General features: G+C 36.6%; 1 protein-coding gene across 6 annotated transcripts in view; it reads right to left on the minus strand.

Moving 5' to 3' along the window:
• Window positions 1–17998, minus strand: part of RALGAPA1 (Ral GTPase activating protein catalytic subunit alpha 1) — a 265198-nt gene that overhangs the window by 167838 nt on the left and 79362 nt on the right. For all 6 annotated transcript variants that reach the window (XM_053889353.1, XM_019426141.2, XM_019426152.2 and 3 more), the window contains exons 11-13: window positions 17344–17541; window positions 6478–6615; window positions 1509–1657 (exon numbers count right to left, since the gene is read on the minus strand). In XM_053889353.1, the coding sequence (XP_053745328.1) occupies window positions 1509–1657; window positions 6478–6615; window positions 17344–17541 (485 nt within the window). The remainder of the gene's footprint in view (window positions 1–1508; window positions 1658–6477; window positions 6616–17343; window positions 17542–17998) is intronic.

The raw sequence follows: 17998 nt of genomic DNA on the forward strand, positions 1-17998 counted from the left end.
TTAAAAAAAAAAAAAAAAAAAAGGAAAGGGGGCAGGAGACTAACAAAAGAATGGTCCAAAATAGTACAGTTACTGATTAATCATAACCTAGGCTCAGATGTCATAAGGACCGCAATTCAAATCTCAGCTATGTGAACAAAATTGTGTGCCTAAGAATCACCATGTAAAACAGATTATCTACCTCAGAGTTGCTACAAGCATTAAGAAAATGCATGTATAGTGCTTAAAGATACCTGGCATAGAAAAGTGTTCCAATTAAGTTAATAACAAACTACTTCCAAATGTAACTATATCAACGTTGCTAATAAAGAATTTTTTCAAAATAAAGTCATTTTTCCACATGCAGCAAAACATATATTAAGCATGCTCTTTCACTAAGTACTCCCACTTTTTAAGAATAAGTCAAAGGAGAAAAATGATGTATGTATAAGGATGATCACTGTCTTGTCTCCACCCAAAAACAAAATGAAATAACTACATATCCATCAAAAGATGACTGGTTAAGAAAATTATGGTACATGCAAACAGCATAATACTATATTATGACTATGTATATGGTTTGGTGAACCAAATATTCATCAAAGGGCAAAACAATGACTACACCTCTAGAGAGTGAGCTTTGGGGAAACTTTAATTTTCTTTTTACAACTTTTCTTCATTTGATTTTTACAATGAACATGTATCATTTTTGCAAAAACTGAAGAGCTGCTCTTTTCCCCAAAAGGCCTATTTTTCCATTCAATTAAATATTTATAGAGTACAAGTAATATATAAAATTCTATGCTCACAAACATAGGAAATATAAAAACAAAGACAACCAAGATATACTTTTTAGGGCCTCTCAATTCAGAGATAAACAGACAATTTATACAAGTAATTTAGGAATTAAGACAATTTTGACAAGAACTGTAACAGGTATAAACACAGAATGAAAAGAAGTGAAGTGAGGGGAAAGAATGTAAGTAAGGATATGTAGAAAAAGGAAGGTGAAATCTAAGCACAGTTATTACAACAGAAAAACATGGCAAGAATTAGGTATTCTTAAAAAAGGTTCAAGAATGTGTGCAGGAGAAGAGCAATTTGGTAAAGCTGGGAACTGGATTCCATTCTGCAGGGTGGAGTTTAGGCTTAAAAGAGAGACAGAAAAGTAGGCAGGGATCTCACTGTACATGGCCTTGAATGCCAGGTTGAGGAATAAAGCATTCTTACATTTAATCATTTCCGTATACTTTTATTCACACATGCATAATTTCATTTATTCATGAATGTATTCATTCGGGAGAGTGGGGTGGGGGTGTCCACTTTAAAATATAATCCAAGAAGGTTGACCAAAAATGTCTGAGATAAAGTGGAGACTATTGTCATCCTAATTATTACATTAAATATTTCTCCATTCATTAATAGAAGCCTCTACAATACTGTGACAAGCTCTACTCACAGACACTATCCCTCTAAAAATTATATTCATATACACAATCAAAAAAAAATAAAGGATAAATATTTTTTACCAAGTTTTTTTGTCCATTGATACTTGCACAACCATGAACCGATAAATGTTAAGAATGCGTTTACACATATCTGTGTGCTCATCCAGAAGGTTTTTAATTTCATTTGCAGGTTCAAGAAGAAATATGTTTGATGAGTTTATAATAAACACCTAAGACAAAAGAAATAATTAGCTATTCATTATAAAATTAATAGCAAATTTCATATTCAGAGAAAAAAAATAAATTTAGATGCTGATTACTGGGTGATCTAGACTATAGGTTAATTCTAACCCTATTTCTACCCCAGCTTGACATTTGAAACTTAAACTCATTAAACAATTGTTTTTATGTTTATCTAGACAAATAAAAAATCACTACTAGGCACCCAAGAAAAAGAAACCAAGTGAAAAAAATAAACCAAGTGAAAAACACCATTTTTAAAAACTGAGAGCTTTAATATAATAACTCTACTGCTGTCATAAAATGAACCAATAAAAGAAAAACTATTTCGAATAAAAGATGATACGTAAATCAAGAACAATTTTCACAATACCATCTATCCTTTCTTTTCATGTGTATAGGCTAAGTGTGTTTATCTGCTTTGGTAATAACAAACTGCACGAATAGATCATATACTATAGTACTACTAATGAGGATCCATTAATATACATCTTTAATTTATTGTAAAGAAATAAAAAGTTTGTTATAATCAAATCATTTATTGTATTTTGTTATCAAAGACAAAGTTATTATAATGGTTGACAGGTGTGTACAAAGGCTCTTGAGGACACTTTGGAAGCAGAGAACATTATATCTATTGTGAACCTTGGACATTTAGATCTTCTATACCCATAATTCTGATTTAAATCTCCTGGATGAACTACATAATAAAACATAGTTGTGAGAAAAGAATATTAAGCTAATTTTAAAATAGCGAAGATGGGGCACCTGAGTGGCTCAGTCAGTTAAGCGGCCAACTCTGGCTCAGGTCATGATCTCACGGTTTATGAGTTTGAGCCCCACATCAGGCTCTGCACTGATAACTCAGTGCCTACAGCCTGCTTCGGATTCTGTGTCTCCCTCTCTCCTCCCCTGCTCATGCTCTGTCTCTGTCTCTCAAAAAAATGAATAAATGAATAAATTTTTTAATAAATTAAAAAAAATAGTGAATAGATGACTCTGTAAGTCTACCAACACTGACCAAGTAGGCACAAATAAAAATTAGACATAAAATAAGGACATAACAATATATCCAGTAGAGAATTTTAACATGATAGTTTTAATGGATAACTTTATTTGAATAAAACTGAAAAAATTTTAAATGTATTTATTTTGTAGACAAACATAAATTGCTAAAACTAACTCAAGAAGAAATAAAAAAGATGCATACATCAATAATCATGAAAAGATCTGGTTATCAAAGCCTCCTTGATTCATCCCTGAACACCAGGCCTAGACACCTTTACTGGCAAAGTTTTGCCTAGCATGGAAGATGATTTCTATTTTAATTTTTTTTTTTTAACGTTTATTTATTTTTGAGACAGAGAGAGACAGAGCATGAACGGGGGAGGGGCAGAGAGAGAGGGAGACACAGAATCGGAAGCAGGCTCCAGGCTCTGAGTCATCAGCCCAGAGCCCGACACGGGGCTCGAACTCACAGACCGCGAGATCGTGACCTGAGCCGAAGTCGGATGCTCAACCGACTGAGCCACCCAGGCGCCCCGATGATTCCTATTTTAAACAAACTGTTTCAGAGACAAAAAAAAAAGGAGAACTACCCAATTAATTTTTATAAAACTATAATCTTGCTCTCAAAAACAGACATGAACTATATAAGAAAAGGAAGTAAGAGACCAATATCACTTGTGCTCAAATAGACAAAAGTACTGAGAAGATAGTGGCAATTCAAATTGATCAAAGTATCATACATATTTTATGACCAAGTAGTATTTACCCCAGAAATTTAAGAATACCTTGACATTAGAAAAGTCTATTAACAAAGAATACCCTATAAACAGACTAAAATGGAAAAAAGGATGATCATCACAACGTACGCAGAAAAAGCATCTAGCACTTACTATTTAAAAAAAAAAGAAACAGCAAACTAAGAAAAAAGGTAAAATTCCTTAATCTGAAAAAGAGCACATATCAAGAACTATAACAAATGATATAACAGCAATTAAACCTAAGAAGTACTGGCAAAAGCCAAGAATAAGACCAAAGTACTCGCTATCACCTCATTACCCCTGGAGGACCCAGTAAAGTGTAAAAGGAAAGCTGGAAGGGGGCAGGGAGAGGATACAAAGGAATATAAATATGAATGAATTGTAAAAGGAAAGATAAAACAACTATGAGCAATTTGGGAGAAAAGCAGTCCAGACAAAAGAAAAAGCAAGTTTAAAAGGACCTGAGGTGAAAGCCTACCTCGCATATTTAAGGAACAGCAAGGACTATAGACATAGAGTGGAGTGAAGAAGTGGGGAAGCAACTGGGTAATGATGTTGAGAAACAGAACCAGAGCATGTGGAGAACTTCTTACACTCAACAGTGATAAAAGAATGTTTTTCTTCTCAAACTTTGCAGACCAATCCTATTGTAAAATACAATATAAATGAACAGGAAAAAGAAAATGAAAAAACACATATAAAAATATAAACACAAACTTCATCAAAATCAAGAGATATATTAAATGACTTAAGTTTCTAAATTCTTACTCTCAATTTTTTAATTATCTTATAGTCTATGGGCCACATTCTGAGGAGCCTTGATGTAAAGCCTTATAGACCATTAGAAATACTTTTGCTTTTATGCTTAGTGATAATGCAAAACCAGTGGACAGGTTTGAGTAGAAAAATGACATGATCTGACTTAACAGCATCCCTCTGGCGACTGTGTTGAGAACATACTGGCGTGATGGGTGGGCAAGAGCAAAAGCAAGGATACTGATTAGGAGTTTACTGCAATAACTCAGATGAAAAATTATGGAGGCTTGGACACAAGAGGTAGCGTGAGTGTTGAACAGCTAATAGATAGGAGTATTCTGCATACATTCTTAAGATGGCCAGGATTTGGTATCAAATTAGATGTAGAATATAAAAGAGACACAGGAGACAAGGTGGCTTGAACAACTGAAAAACGTGCTATAAACGAAACAAAGAAAACTGCAGGAACAGCATGTTTGCTGAGCAAGGTGAGAAGCCAAATTTTAGATGCATCAAGTTTGAGATGTCTATTAGATATCTAAGTGAAGATGCTACCTTGGCATTTGAATATCTGAGTTCAAGGCTCTTAGAGTTCAGACAAGAGGTCTCAGACTAGAAACAAAATTGTATAAGTTGCAGTAAAAAGCATTTAAAGCCAGAAGAATGGATGAGATCAAACAGGAGAATAGAAAGATCCAAGAACTGATTCTTGGGCACTTCAACATGAATAGTCAGGGAAATATGAAAAAATCAGGAAAGGGGCACCTGGGTGGCTCGGTCGGTTAAGTGTCTGACTTCAGCTCAGGTCATGATCTCACAGTTCATGAGTTTGAGCCACACAGCTCTTTGCTTACAGCTCAGAGCCTGGAGCCTGCTTTGGATTCTGTGTCTCCCTCTCTCTCGCTCTCTCTGCCCCTACCCAGCTCATGCTCTGCACTCTCTCTCTCTCTCTCTAAAATAAATAAACATTAAAAAAAATTTTTTTTAAAAACCAGTAAAAAATTCTGAGAAGTGACCACTGAGTTGGGAGAAATACAGGAGGGATGCTACTCTGAAGGCCAAGTGAAGTTTTAATAGGGAGGGAATGGTCTATTCTGTCAAATGCTCCTGACAAGTCCAGTAAGATTAGGATTGAAAAATGTACATCTGGGGCGGCTGGGTGGCTCAGTCAGTTGAGCATCCAACTTCGGATCAGGTCATGATCTCCCGGTTGATGAGTTCGAGCCCCACATCGGGCTCTGTGCTGATAGCTCAGGGCCTGAAGCCTGCTTCAGATCTGTGTCTCCCTCTCTCTGTGCTCCTCCCCTGCTCACACTCTATCTCTCTCTCAAAAATAAATAAATATTAAAAAAATAAATTAAAATAAATAAAAAGAAAAATGTACATCTGATTTAACAATGTGGAGGTCACATGTGGCCTTGACAAGAACAGTCTGATTTAAAAAATGAATGACTGCAATGAACTCCTACAAATCAATATGAAAAAGACAACCCAACAGAATAAGGGAAGAAGCATACAAATAGGCAATTCATAAGAAGATGCTCAATTTCAATGGTGATGAAATTAAATGAAAACAAGGAAACACAAACTTAAAAAAATAAAATAACATTTCACATATATGAGGCAGCAAAATTAAAATCTAACTATATAGTGGGGAAGATACAAGGAAACGAGAACTCGCAAACACTACCAAAGAAAATGTAAATTATTATAATCACATTGGAGGACAATTTGGTAGTAACAGTAAAGTAAGGCTGATAATGTACAACTTCTCCAACCTGGTAGCTCCACTTCTGAGTATATAACCTAGAGAAATTCTCCCACAGAGTACAAAGAAAACCAACAACCCACAACCATATGTAAGAATGCTCCATGCAGCACTATCTGATAGTGAGAAATTGGAAACAACTTAAAAAGCATCAACAGAAAAATCAGTTAAGTAAAATGTGAAATAACCATAAATTGCAATACCAGAAAGTAGCTAAAATGAATGAACTACAGCTATGTATCAACAACACATCTCAAAAACACGTTTAATACAAAAAGAAAGTACCAGATGACAGTACACCATGACACAATTTATATAAACTTTAAAGCTGTAATACATATAAATTAGGAAGCAAAAGTTAAGGAAAAAACAAAATTAATATGTCCTAAGGATAACTGATAAACATGGGTACTGATTTTATTAAAAAATTATATTGTACACTGAAATACTTAAACATATATTTGAAATATTTAATGATTATTTTATTGTATTTTTAAAAAACAACCAAGAAATGAACCACCTGCAAAACTGCCTGGGTACCAGCTCTTATGTTTTGTTCTGTGGCTTCTTCGGAGGTATTATGAAGAACATCTTGGTAGGTGCCATTTTTTGTCCAAGTAGAATTTCGAACATGATCAGCAACATCAGTCCCATTTTCCTGAAGAAAAATACCAAGTTTTTCATATTTCATTAAGAATGCTACAACAAGATAATAAGCTGAAGAAGTAAACTGGAAATTATTGGGTCCTCCTACTAAGCATCTTCTCAAAATAAATGTTTCATTTGATTACAAAAGCAATATATGTTCACTGTGAAAAAGGTTCTTCCCATTGACAAAAACAAAAAGAAAACAAAAAGTCATCCCTAAGAGTCAGACAAATTTTATCATTTCAGATATAGGGACATTTTTCTATGGATATAATGTATGAATCTCCCTTCTGTAACTCACACGTTTAAGAACAGGATTATATTACAGTTCTGTAAAACATGAATTCCATTCTAAAGTAAATGACAGAATCCAAATAACTTATTTTTTAAAAATTTTTTAACGTTTATTTATTATTGAGAGACAGAGACACAGCATGAGCATGGGAGGGGCAGAAAGAGGGGGAGACACAGAATCTGAAGCAAGCTCCAGGCTCTGAGCTGTCAGCACAGAACCCGATGCAGGGCTTGAACTCAGAAACCGCAAGATCATGACCTGAGCTGAAGTCGGATGCTTAACCGACTGAGCCACCCAGGCACTCCTAAATAACTTATTTTTTAGTGTTTATTTATTTTTAAGAGACAGAGAGCATGAGTGGAGGAGGTGAAGAGAGAGAGAGGGGATAGTGGATCCAAAGTGGGCTCTGTGCTGACAGCAGCAAGCCTGACGCGGGGCTCGAATCCATGAAGCATGAAATCATGACCTGAGCTGAAGTCGGACGCTCAACTGACAGAGCCACCCAGGCGCCCTTGGAATCCAAATAACTTAAATAAATCAACAGAAAACAGTTTCTATTTGGTTTACTTTAGAGTATTAAAATTCTTATTACCCAAAGACAGAGAATATTAGGTACTTCAAACCACTAAGACTGTATCTTTCTGCCTGAGTGTTAGCTGTCAAACGCCTTGCAGACTAAGGAGTTCCTTTAGGTGAAAAGCCGCAAAAACAGACTCAGTTTTGTTCTCTTTTATTTATTAATTTTTGTAAGTTTCTTTCTAGCTGTTTTCTGCTTTTGGTCATTCCTCAACATCTTCAAACAGTCTCTTGTTTTCTTGAATATTCTGTCTAGAGCTTTTAAGTGCAATATGCAGGGGATTTATTAGTCTAATACAAACTACTCTGCCATTACCGAAGTAATGGAAATCAACTCTGTCTGCACAGCCAACACAATATACCACAGTATACTATACCCCTTCTCTTAAACCTCATAATCCTATGATCAGATATCTACTGAACATTTCTTCCTGAATGACCTAAAAGCACCTCCAACTCAAAATACTTAAAAGTTTATTAACCATGTCCTCCCCATTCTTACCAACCCCTCTAGGCACCATAGTCACCACCACCAAACTTGCTTTTGTAAAAATTCCTAGTCATATGTGAATGGCAACTACCCTGTTGCAAAAGAAACAAACTTGGGACATCTCCCCACTCCTCATTTCTCTCAGCCAATTAATCATCAAGGCATATTGATTTTACCACCGAAGCAGCTCATATCTGTCTTCTCCCTTGTATTTCCATTGCAATTTCCACTGTCCTGGGTACTTATGTCCCTTCTGGACATTGCTAATATTTCCTAACTAGTCTCCTTGCCTCCAATCTACCTTCCATTCTGGGCTTGACATGATCTTCTGAAATATATAACTATCCATGCCATTCTTCTATTCATAATCCTTCAAAGGCTTTCCATTATCTATAATGTAATCCAAGTCACTACAATGGCATATAAATTCTGGCATACACATATAGTATGTACATACAGAATGTATATATATAATATATATATAGTTATGTACAGTAGATATATTTAGGGTCTCTCACATCTTTGTAGATGCTATTCACACCATGTGGTTCCTTCCCTATTTGTTACATGCACTTCATATTATACTACCTCCTGCATGAAGACTTCTCTAAGCCTAAGTAGAGTTAGGTATTCCCTATTTCAGACTCTAGGATCATAGCAACATTCTTTTATAATATTTATTTTTCATGTTTGTCTTCTTGCTAAACCAAAAGTTATGTGAAGGTAGAAAAGATGTCTTTTCATGTTTGTACCTCCGACACTGGTTCTCCATGAGGGTATTACAATATTTTACAGGGCACTCTAGGAGTTTGCTGTCACAAGAATGGAGAATACCACTGAGATTTAATAGGATGAGCCAGGGAATGTTAAACATATTACAAGATGCATGACAGTTTGCACACACACACACACACACATGGTATTACATGTCTTTTAAGTATCTCACAGATACTAAGTGAATAAAAAAACACATGTATAATTATCCTAATCTGTAACAACTCCATTTTATAATTAAAACCAAATTTTAAATCATTATTATATATATTAAATTTATCAGAAATATAAATCAGTGATTTATATTCGCTGACAGCTCAGAGCCTGGAGCCTGCTTCAGATTCTGTGTCTTCTCTCTTTCTCTCTCTCTCTCTCTCTCTCTCTCTCTCTCTCTCTCTCTCTCTCCCCCCCCCCCACTTGCACTCTTATCTCCCTCTCTCAAAAATAAACATTAAAAAAAATTAAAAAAAAAAAAAGAATTTATGCTTAAAGAATAAATGATACCAGGTACTCAAATTTCACTTCTGTCTTCCCTCCTCTTTTTTTCCTCTATGAGTAAACTCCAGTCTCATCATAGACCAGCTTATTCTGCACTTAAGGATTTTTTTTTTTTTTAATTTTTTTTTTTTTCAACGTTTTTTATTTTATTTTTGGGACAGAGAGAGACAGAGCATGAACTGGGGAGGGGCAGAGAGAGAGGGAGACACAGAATCGGAAACAGGCTCCAGGCTCCGGGCCATCAGCCCAGAGCCCGACGCGGGGCTCGAACTCACGGACCGCGAGATCGTGACCTGGCTGAAGTCGGACGCTTAACCGACTGCGCCACCCAGGCGCCCCAAGGATTTTTTTTTTTTTTACACTGCAATGAGCAATAGTATGAAAATTTCCAAGAAAGAATTCAGAATATTCTGGGTTTGTTGTAAGTACCAAACTCCTAGAATAAGGCAGGTTAAGGGAGAATTGTAGTTTGGTAAGCATCCTTAAGGAATATGTATTATAACATTCATTTTTATCTAATGCATTTTATATATTATACCTTTTTTACTTAAGTATAATTGACAATTATTTATACAAGTTTCAGGTATACAACATGGTGGTTCGACATTTATATACATTATAAAATGATCACAACAATAAGTAGAGTTACCATCTGTCACCTTACAAAGTTATTATAATTCTACTAACTATATCCCCTATGCTGTGCTTTATATCCCTGTGACTATTTTATAATTTGAAGTTTGTAGCTCTTAATCTCTTTCACCTATTTGGCTTATCTCTCCCACCTTTCCTCCCTCTGGCAACCAGTGGCTGGTTCTCTATATTTATGAGTCTGGTCCTGTTTTATTTCTTCATTTGTTTTGTTTTTTAGAATCTACATCTAAGTAAAATTAAATCTCTTTCCCTGACCTACTTCACTTAGCATAATAGCCTCTGGGTCCATCCGTGTTGTTGTAAATGGCAAGATTTCATTCTGTTTTAGGTCTAAGTAACATCTATTGTGTGTGTGTGTGTGTGTGTGTGTGTGTGTGTGTGTGTGTGTGTGTGTTAACAGAGAGAGCACATTTTCTTTATCTATTCATCTACCAATGGGCACGGAGTTATTTCCATATCTTGGCTACTGAAAATGATGCTGCAATGAACATAGGAATGCATATAACTTTTTGAATTAGTGTTTTCATTTTTTCAGTTAAATATACCCAGAAATGGAATTAATGGATCATATGGTATTCTTATTTATAATTTTTCAAGTAATCTCCATATTGTTTTCCATAGTGCACCAATTTGCATTCCCAACAACAGTGCAGAGAGTTCCCTCTGCTCCACATCCTCACCAACACTTATTTCTTGTTTTTTGATACTACCATTCTCACATGTGTGAGGTGATACCTCACTGTAGTTTTGATTTGCATTTCCTTAATGATTAATGATGTTGAGCATTTTTTCATGTGTCTGTTGGCCCTATATCCTTCTTTAGAAAAATGTCTAATCAGTGTCTCTGTTCATTTTTTAACCAGATTGCTTGGGTTTTCTGGTGTTGAGTTGTAGGAGTTCTTTATATATTTTGAATATAAACCCCTTATTGGATATATCATTTGCAAATATGTTCCCCATTTGCTAGGATGCAGTTTTGTTTTGCTGATGGTTTCCTTTGCTATGCAAAAGCTTTTCAGTTTAATGTAGTACCAACCATTTATTTTTGCTTTTGTTGCCCTTGCATGAGGAGGCAGACCCCCCCAAAACAAACAAACAAAAGCAAAAACAAAAGCAAAAAAACATTAGTAAGACAGATGTCAAAGAGCTTAATGCCTCCGTTTTCTCTTAGGAGTTTTATGGTTTCAGGTCTTACACTTGAGTCTTTAATCCATTTTGAGTTTATTTTTGTGTATGGTGTAAGAAAGTGGTTCAGTTTTCCCACACACTTACTGAAGAAGTAGTCTTTTCTCCATTGTATATTTTTGCTTCTTCTGCCATAGATTTTTAAGTTTATTTTTGTATGCTGTGATTCAACTTATTTATTAGTTTTAACAGTTTTTTGATGGAATCTTTAGTGTTTTCTATGTATAGTATCATGTCATTTCCAAAGTTTTACTTCTTCCTTAACAATTTGGGTGCCTTCTATTTCTTGTTCTCGTCTGATCACTGTGGCTAGGACTTCCAATACCATGTTGAATGAAAGTGGTTAAGAATAGACATCCTTATCTTGTTGTTCCTGATTTTCGAGGAAAAGCTCTCAGTTTTTCATCTTTAAGTATGATGTTAGCTGTAGGTTTTTCATATATGGCTTTTATCATGTTAAAGTATGTTCCTTTTTGCTGAGAGTTTTTATTATAAATGGTTGTTGAATTTTGTCAAGTGCTTTTTCTGCATCTATTGATACGATCATATGGTTTTTACCCTTCATTTTGTTAATGTGGTATATCATGTTGATTTGCAAATGTTGAACCATCCTTGAATCCCCCAAATAAATACCACTTGATCATGGTGAATGATTCTTTTAATGTACTGTTGAATACAGTTTGCTAATATTTTGTTAAGGATTTTTATATCTGTGTTCATCAAACATACTGACTTGTAGTTTTCTTTTTTTGTATGGTCTGTGTCTGGTTTTGGTATCAGGGTAATGCTGGCCTCACAGAATGTATTTGGAAGGTTTCATTACTCTTCAGTTTTTGGGAATAGTTGGAGAAAAACAGGTATTAACTTTTCTTTAAATGTCTGATGGAATTTGCCTGTGAATCCATCTGGTCCTGGACTTTTGTTAGGAGTTTCTTGATTACTAATTCAATTTCATTACTAATAATTGTTCTGTTTAGAATTTCTATTTCTTCCTGATTCAGTTTTGGAATACTGAATGTTTCTAGGAACTTATTCATCTTGTAGGTTGTGCAATTTGTTGGCATATGATTTTTCAAAGTTGTCATATAATTTTTCATAGTAGTCTCTTATAAATAGCTTTTGTATTTCTGTTGTATCAGTTGTTGCTTCTTCCTCTTCATTTCTGATTTATTTAGGTCCTCTCTCTTTTTCTTGATAAGTCTAGTTAAAGTTACCAATTTTATCTTTTCAAAGAACCAGCTCTCAGTTTCATCATCTTTTCTATTGTATTTTTAGTCTCTGTTTCATTTATTTTTCCTTTCATCTTTATTTCTTCTACCAACTTTTGGTTTTATTCTTTTTCTATCTAGTTCTTTTAGGTATAAAGTTAAATTGTTTATTTGAGATTTTTCTTGATTCTTCAGGTAGGCTTGTGTTTATACAAACTTCTTAGAACTGCTTTTGCTGTGTTCCAAAGATCGAGGAACGTTGTCTTCGTTTTTATTTATATCAAAGTATTTTTTTAATTTTTTATTTTTTTTGAGAGAGAGAGCACACATGCCAGCAGAGAAGGGGCAGAGGGAGGGAGAATCTTAAGCAGGCTCAACACTCAGTGCAGAGCCTGATGTGGGGTTCAATCCCACAACCCTGGGAATCATGACCCAAGCCAAAATCAAGAGTTGGATGCTCAATCAACCAGGCCACACAGGTGCTCCCAAGGTTATTTTTTTATTTCTTTGCTGACCCACTGCTTGTTTAGTCTCCATGTCTTTATGCTTTTTCCAGTTTTTCCTAATTTATTTCTAGTTTCATAATGCTGTGGTTGGAAAAGATGCTTGATATGATCTCAACCTTCTTACATTTACTAAGACTTGTTTTGTGGCCTAATACGTGATCTATCCTGCAGAATGTTCCATGAGCACTTATAAAAAATGTGTATTCTGTTGTTTTTCAATGGACTGTTCTGTACATATTTGTTAAGTCCATCTGGTCTAATGTCTCACTCAAAGTCACTGTTTCTTTATTAAGTTTCTGTCTGTTGGGGTGCTGTGCCGACAGCTCAGGGCCTGGAGCCTGCTTCTGATTCTGTGTCTCCCTCTCTCTGCCCCTCCCCTGCTCACACTCTGTCTCGGTCTCAAAAATAAATACACACTAAAAAAAAATTTAATTTTCTGCCTGGACAATCAATCCATTGATGTAAGTGGGATGTTAATGTTCCCTATCACTGTATTACTGTCAATTTCTCCTTTATGTCTATTAATATTTAAATATTTAGATGCTCCTATATTGGATGCATGTATATTTACAAATACATTCTTTTGTTGAATTGCTTCCTTCATCATTATGTAATGCCCTTCTCTCTTTTAGTCTTTGTTTTAAAGTTTATTGTGTCTGATACAAGTATTACTACTCCAGCTTTATTGATCATTTCCATTTGCATAGGATATCTCTTCCATCCCATCACTTTCAGTCTGTATGTGTCATATAGGCAACATATAAATGGTTCTTTTTTTTTTAATCTATTTAGTTACTTTACGACTTTTGATTGAGCATTTACTCCATGTACATTAAAGTAATTACTGATAGGTATGTACTTATTGCCATTTTGTTCATTGTTTTCTAGCTGTTTTTGTAGTTCTCTGTTCCTTTCTTAGTGTCTTGCTATGTCTTGATGACTTTCCTCAGTATTATGCTTGGATTTCTTTATTTTTTGTGCACCTATCACAGGTTTTTTGCTTGTGGTTGCCATACATAAGGTTCGTGTATAACACCCCATGTATATAGTCATATATTTTAAGTTGAGGATCACTTAAGTTCAAACACATTCTAAACGCATTACATTTTTACCTCCCCTTCATCATGTATTAGGTATTTGACACCATATTTTACATGTTTTTTGCGTATCCCTTACCTATTTATTTTAAATGTAGCTGATCTGACTACTTTTTTCTTTTAACCTTCATGCTAGCTTTACAAGTGACTGACCTATTTCCTTTATTATATGTTTGCTTTTACCAGTTGTAGGAGTGCTGACAATACTGACTCCACCTGTGGCTCTCCATCTTGTTCATATTCATTCAATAACCTGTCTTGGGCTACATGTTCCAGGCCCTTAGAGATTAATATACATACTTTAAAAGTGTCTTCCAAGGCTGGGATGGAGGGAGCCTGCTTTGGCCTCCCATGAATCTGTTAGAGATATCACAGTCTTTTTCCTTCATGATGTACAGGTGGTACCACAAGATCTATTTAAAGGTTACCTGTCAATTAGGTGCATGCGAGCCCTTTGGTCACATAATAACACCCTTCTGCGCATCTCTTGTCCCATAAAATATGTGGGCTTAAGGTCCAGACTCTGTGGAGAATAGCTGTACAGCACCTAAATCACTGTCTGCCTCAGTAAGTTACAATAATAAAACTCTGTAAACCATATGGAGTTGCCTTCTTTGATTTCCAGTCTCAAAAAGTTTTCTCAGTTTTGAGAATACTTTACTGTCCCTCCCCTACTTTCTCATACCAGTGAAATGTTTTCCTCCTTTCATAATTTTCTTACTTCTAGCTATGGCTTCTTCTTTTCTGCATAAAGATGTCATTTTAACATTTCCTGTAAGGCTGTGCTGTGTGATGAACACTTCTAACTTGTTTGTCTGAGAATCTCTCTCTCCAGTTCTGAATTATAGCCTTGCAGGATATTCTTACTTGCAGGTTTTTTCCTTTGAGCACATTAAACATTTCAAGCCACTCTCTTTAGGCCTGCGAAGTTTTTGCTGGAAACACAGTTCAGAGTCTTATAGGTAGGTGTTCCCTTGTATGTAAGTTGCTTTTATCTTACTGCTTTTAAAATTGTCTCTTTGGGGCACCTGGGTGGCTTAGTCAGTTAAGCATCTGACTCTTGATTTTAGTTCAGGTCACAATCTCACAGTTTGTGGAATCCAGCCTTGCATCAGGCTCCACGCTGACGGCATGGAGCCTGCTTGGGATTCTCGCTCTCCCTCTCTCTCTCTCTCTCTCTCTCTCTCTGCCCCTCCCTGGCTGGCACGTGCACACACACACACATATTCTCTCAAAATAAATTTAAAAAACTTACAAAAAATAAAAATAAAAATAAAATTATCTTTAACTTATGGCATTTTAATTTTTATGTGTCTTGTGTGGACATCTTTGGGTTCATCCTATTTGGGGCTATCTATGCTTCCTGAACGTGGATGTCTGTTTCCTGCCCCAGGTTAGGAAAGTTCTCAGCTGTTATTTCTTCAAACAAGCTCCTTCCTCACTCCCTTCTCCTGGGACCCACTATAATGCAAATGTTAATACTTTCAATGTTGCTCCAGAGGTCCCTTACCTTATCTTACATAAAATTATTTTTCCTTTTGCTGCTCAACTTGGATGATTTCCACTATTCTGTCTTCCAGATCACTGATCCATTCTTCTGCATTCTCTTCCTGAGTGTTGACTCCCTCTGGTGTATTTTTCATTTGAGTTATAGTATTCTTCAGCTCTGATTTTTAAAAAAATATTTTCTATCTCTTTGTTAAAGTTCTGAATTTATCCACTCTGCTCCTAAATTCAGTGAGCATCTTTATGACTATCACTTTTAACTCTTTATCAGGTAGATTGTTTAATTCCTTTTTAGTTATTTTTCTGAGATTTCTTTTTTCTTATTCTTTCATTTGTAACATATTCCTGTCTCCTCATTCTGTCTGACTCTGTGTTTGTTTCCATGCATTAGGCAGTAGGTCAGCTACATCTCCTGTTCTCAAAGGTAGCAGCCTTGTGTGGAAGGTGTCCTCTGGGGTCCAGAAGCACAATCCCCTCCCCTGCCATCACCAAAACCAGGTGCTCTCCTCTGTGTGCAGCATGCACCCTTCAGTTGTGAATGAGCTCTGACTGCTTGGACGCTCTGGTAGGCAGGGCCTGTTGGTTGCAGTGCCCAGGCAGGACTGCTATAGGTGCATTGGTGGGAGGAGTTGGACCTTGGCACAGCTGGCTGAAAGCCCCAGGCATGATACTGTGCGTGTGCTGGTAGACAGGACCAGTCTCTCATTTCCCCAGGGCAGGAGTCACTTTGGAGGGACACAAGTCCCAGTCAACGCTGCCCACTGGGTGTGGCAGGGTAGGACCAGCTTAAGAGGGAGTCTACTGGAGGGGTGGACTGGTTTTGCAGGGGAATGCCAAAGTGGGGCAACTGGTGCTAGCAATGTAGGTGGAGAGTGTCAGAACTGGAGCCCTTAAGATAGCTAGCTAAATAAGGGCAAGAAAATGGTGCCTACTAGTGTTTCCATTTCCAAAGAAAAGTCCCTACAGACCCCTGCCCCTCCAGCATATGCCCTAAAATTAGTCAATAAATTTCCTTCATGTATAGCTCAGGTGCTCTGCAAACTGCTGCCTCTGTGCTGGGTTTCAGAGTGAGTGAGATTGTGTGCGGGACCTTTAAGAGCATTATCTCAGTTTCCTATAGTCCTCCCCAACCAGCAACCCCCACCCCCACCAGCTGTCCCAGAGTTAAGGCCCAATGATTTTGAAAGCTCCTAAAGTTAAGTTCTGCTGACTTTCAAAGCCAGACATTGTGGGGGCTCATTTTTCCTGTGCAGATCTCCTGGGTGTGGGTGTACAATGTGGGGTTCAATCCCCTTGCTCCTCAAGAAAGGAACCTCTGTGCCTGTGCTATCAAACCACTTGTGGGTTGCTGGACGGGAGGTTTGGTTCCCAACCTGACTACCTCTCTGCCACACTTACCTTCTCAAGGTGGCTTTTTCTTTCTTCTTTTTTAAAGTAAGCTCTACACACCTAGCATGGGGCTCAAACTCACAACAGTAGAGTCACATGCTCTACCAACTAAGCCAGCCAGGCATCCCATGTTTTTTTCATTTATCTTTAGCTATCCAAGAGCTGGTCTCCTAGTCCTCAGGTCTTTCTCTGTGAGTGTCCCTTTGTATGTAGTTGTAGCCCTGATATGTCCATGGGAAGAGGTGAGCTCAGGATCTTCCTGTACTCTGCCACCCTCCTATTAGTCTCAATTATTACACCTTTTATAATGGCATCTAATTTTGATCTAGACAATGAATTAAAGAATCAGTATATAACCTCAATATTAATTTTTCAAAGTTGTGACATCAAAGAGCTTTAAGACAGGGTAACTGAGGTAACTACCATATTACCTAAGCTGCAAAATATATTAAAAGGTATCTTTAACTTCCTATTAAATATATGTATGTACATGTGTTATACTTTCATGAAAGTCTCATCTATTAAACTTATACTAAAATATGTAAGTATTATCAGTTTACCTCTTCTCTCTTTTCTCCTTCTTCCATTGAAATAACACGGTCTGTGACATTGTCAATACAAGGTAAGTCTGAAGAGGAAATCACAATTTCTTCAGGCTCTTGCATAAACAAAGGTTTTTCTTCTTGCTGGATCCATTCTTGATACACTTTTACCACTTTTCTCATAGCTGCTGCTTCACAAATTGGTAATAAAAATGCCTAGTGGAAAAAAAAACAGAACATACATAGTGATACTTTTTTCTTTGCCACAAACCGCTAATACATGCATTTTTATCTTGTTATAAAGTATGATATAAATGACTCTTAAAAAGTTAAAGTCGATCAATTCATTGTCAGAAAGAGACTTTTGTCTCCAAATAATTTGTATATACGATGACACAGAAATGCTTTTGGTAGGGGCACCTGGCTGGCTCAGTCAGGACAGCATGCAACTCTTGATCTCCAGGTCGTGAGTTCAAGCCCCATGTTGGGTGTAGAGATTACTTAAAAATAAAATCTTGGGGCGCCTGGGTGGCGCAGTCGGTTAAGCGTCCAACTTCAGCTCAGGTCATGATCTCGCGGTCCGTGAGTTCAAGCCCCGCATCGGGCTCTGGGCTGTTGGCTCAGAGCCTGGAGCCTGCTTCCGATTCTGTGTCTCCCTCTCTCTCTGCCCCTC

This window comes from Panthera pardus, unplaced genomic scaffold (genome assembly GCF_024362965.1).
Source record: "Panthera pardus isolate Hobbes unplaced genomic scaffold, ASM2436296v1 HiC_scaffold_24, whole genome shotgun sequence".
In the NCBI taxonomy this organism is placed as follows: domain Eukaryota; kingdom Metazoa; phylum Chordata; class Mammalia; order Carnivora; family Felidae; genus Panthera; species Panthera pardus.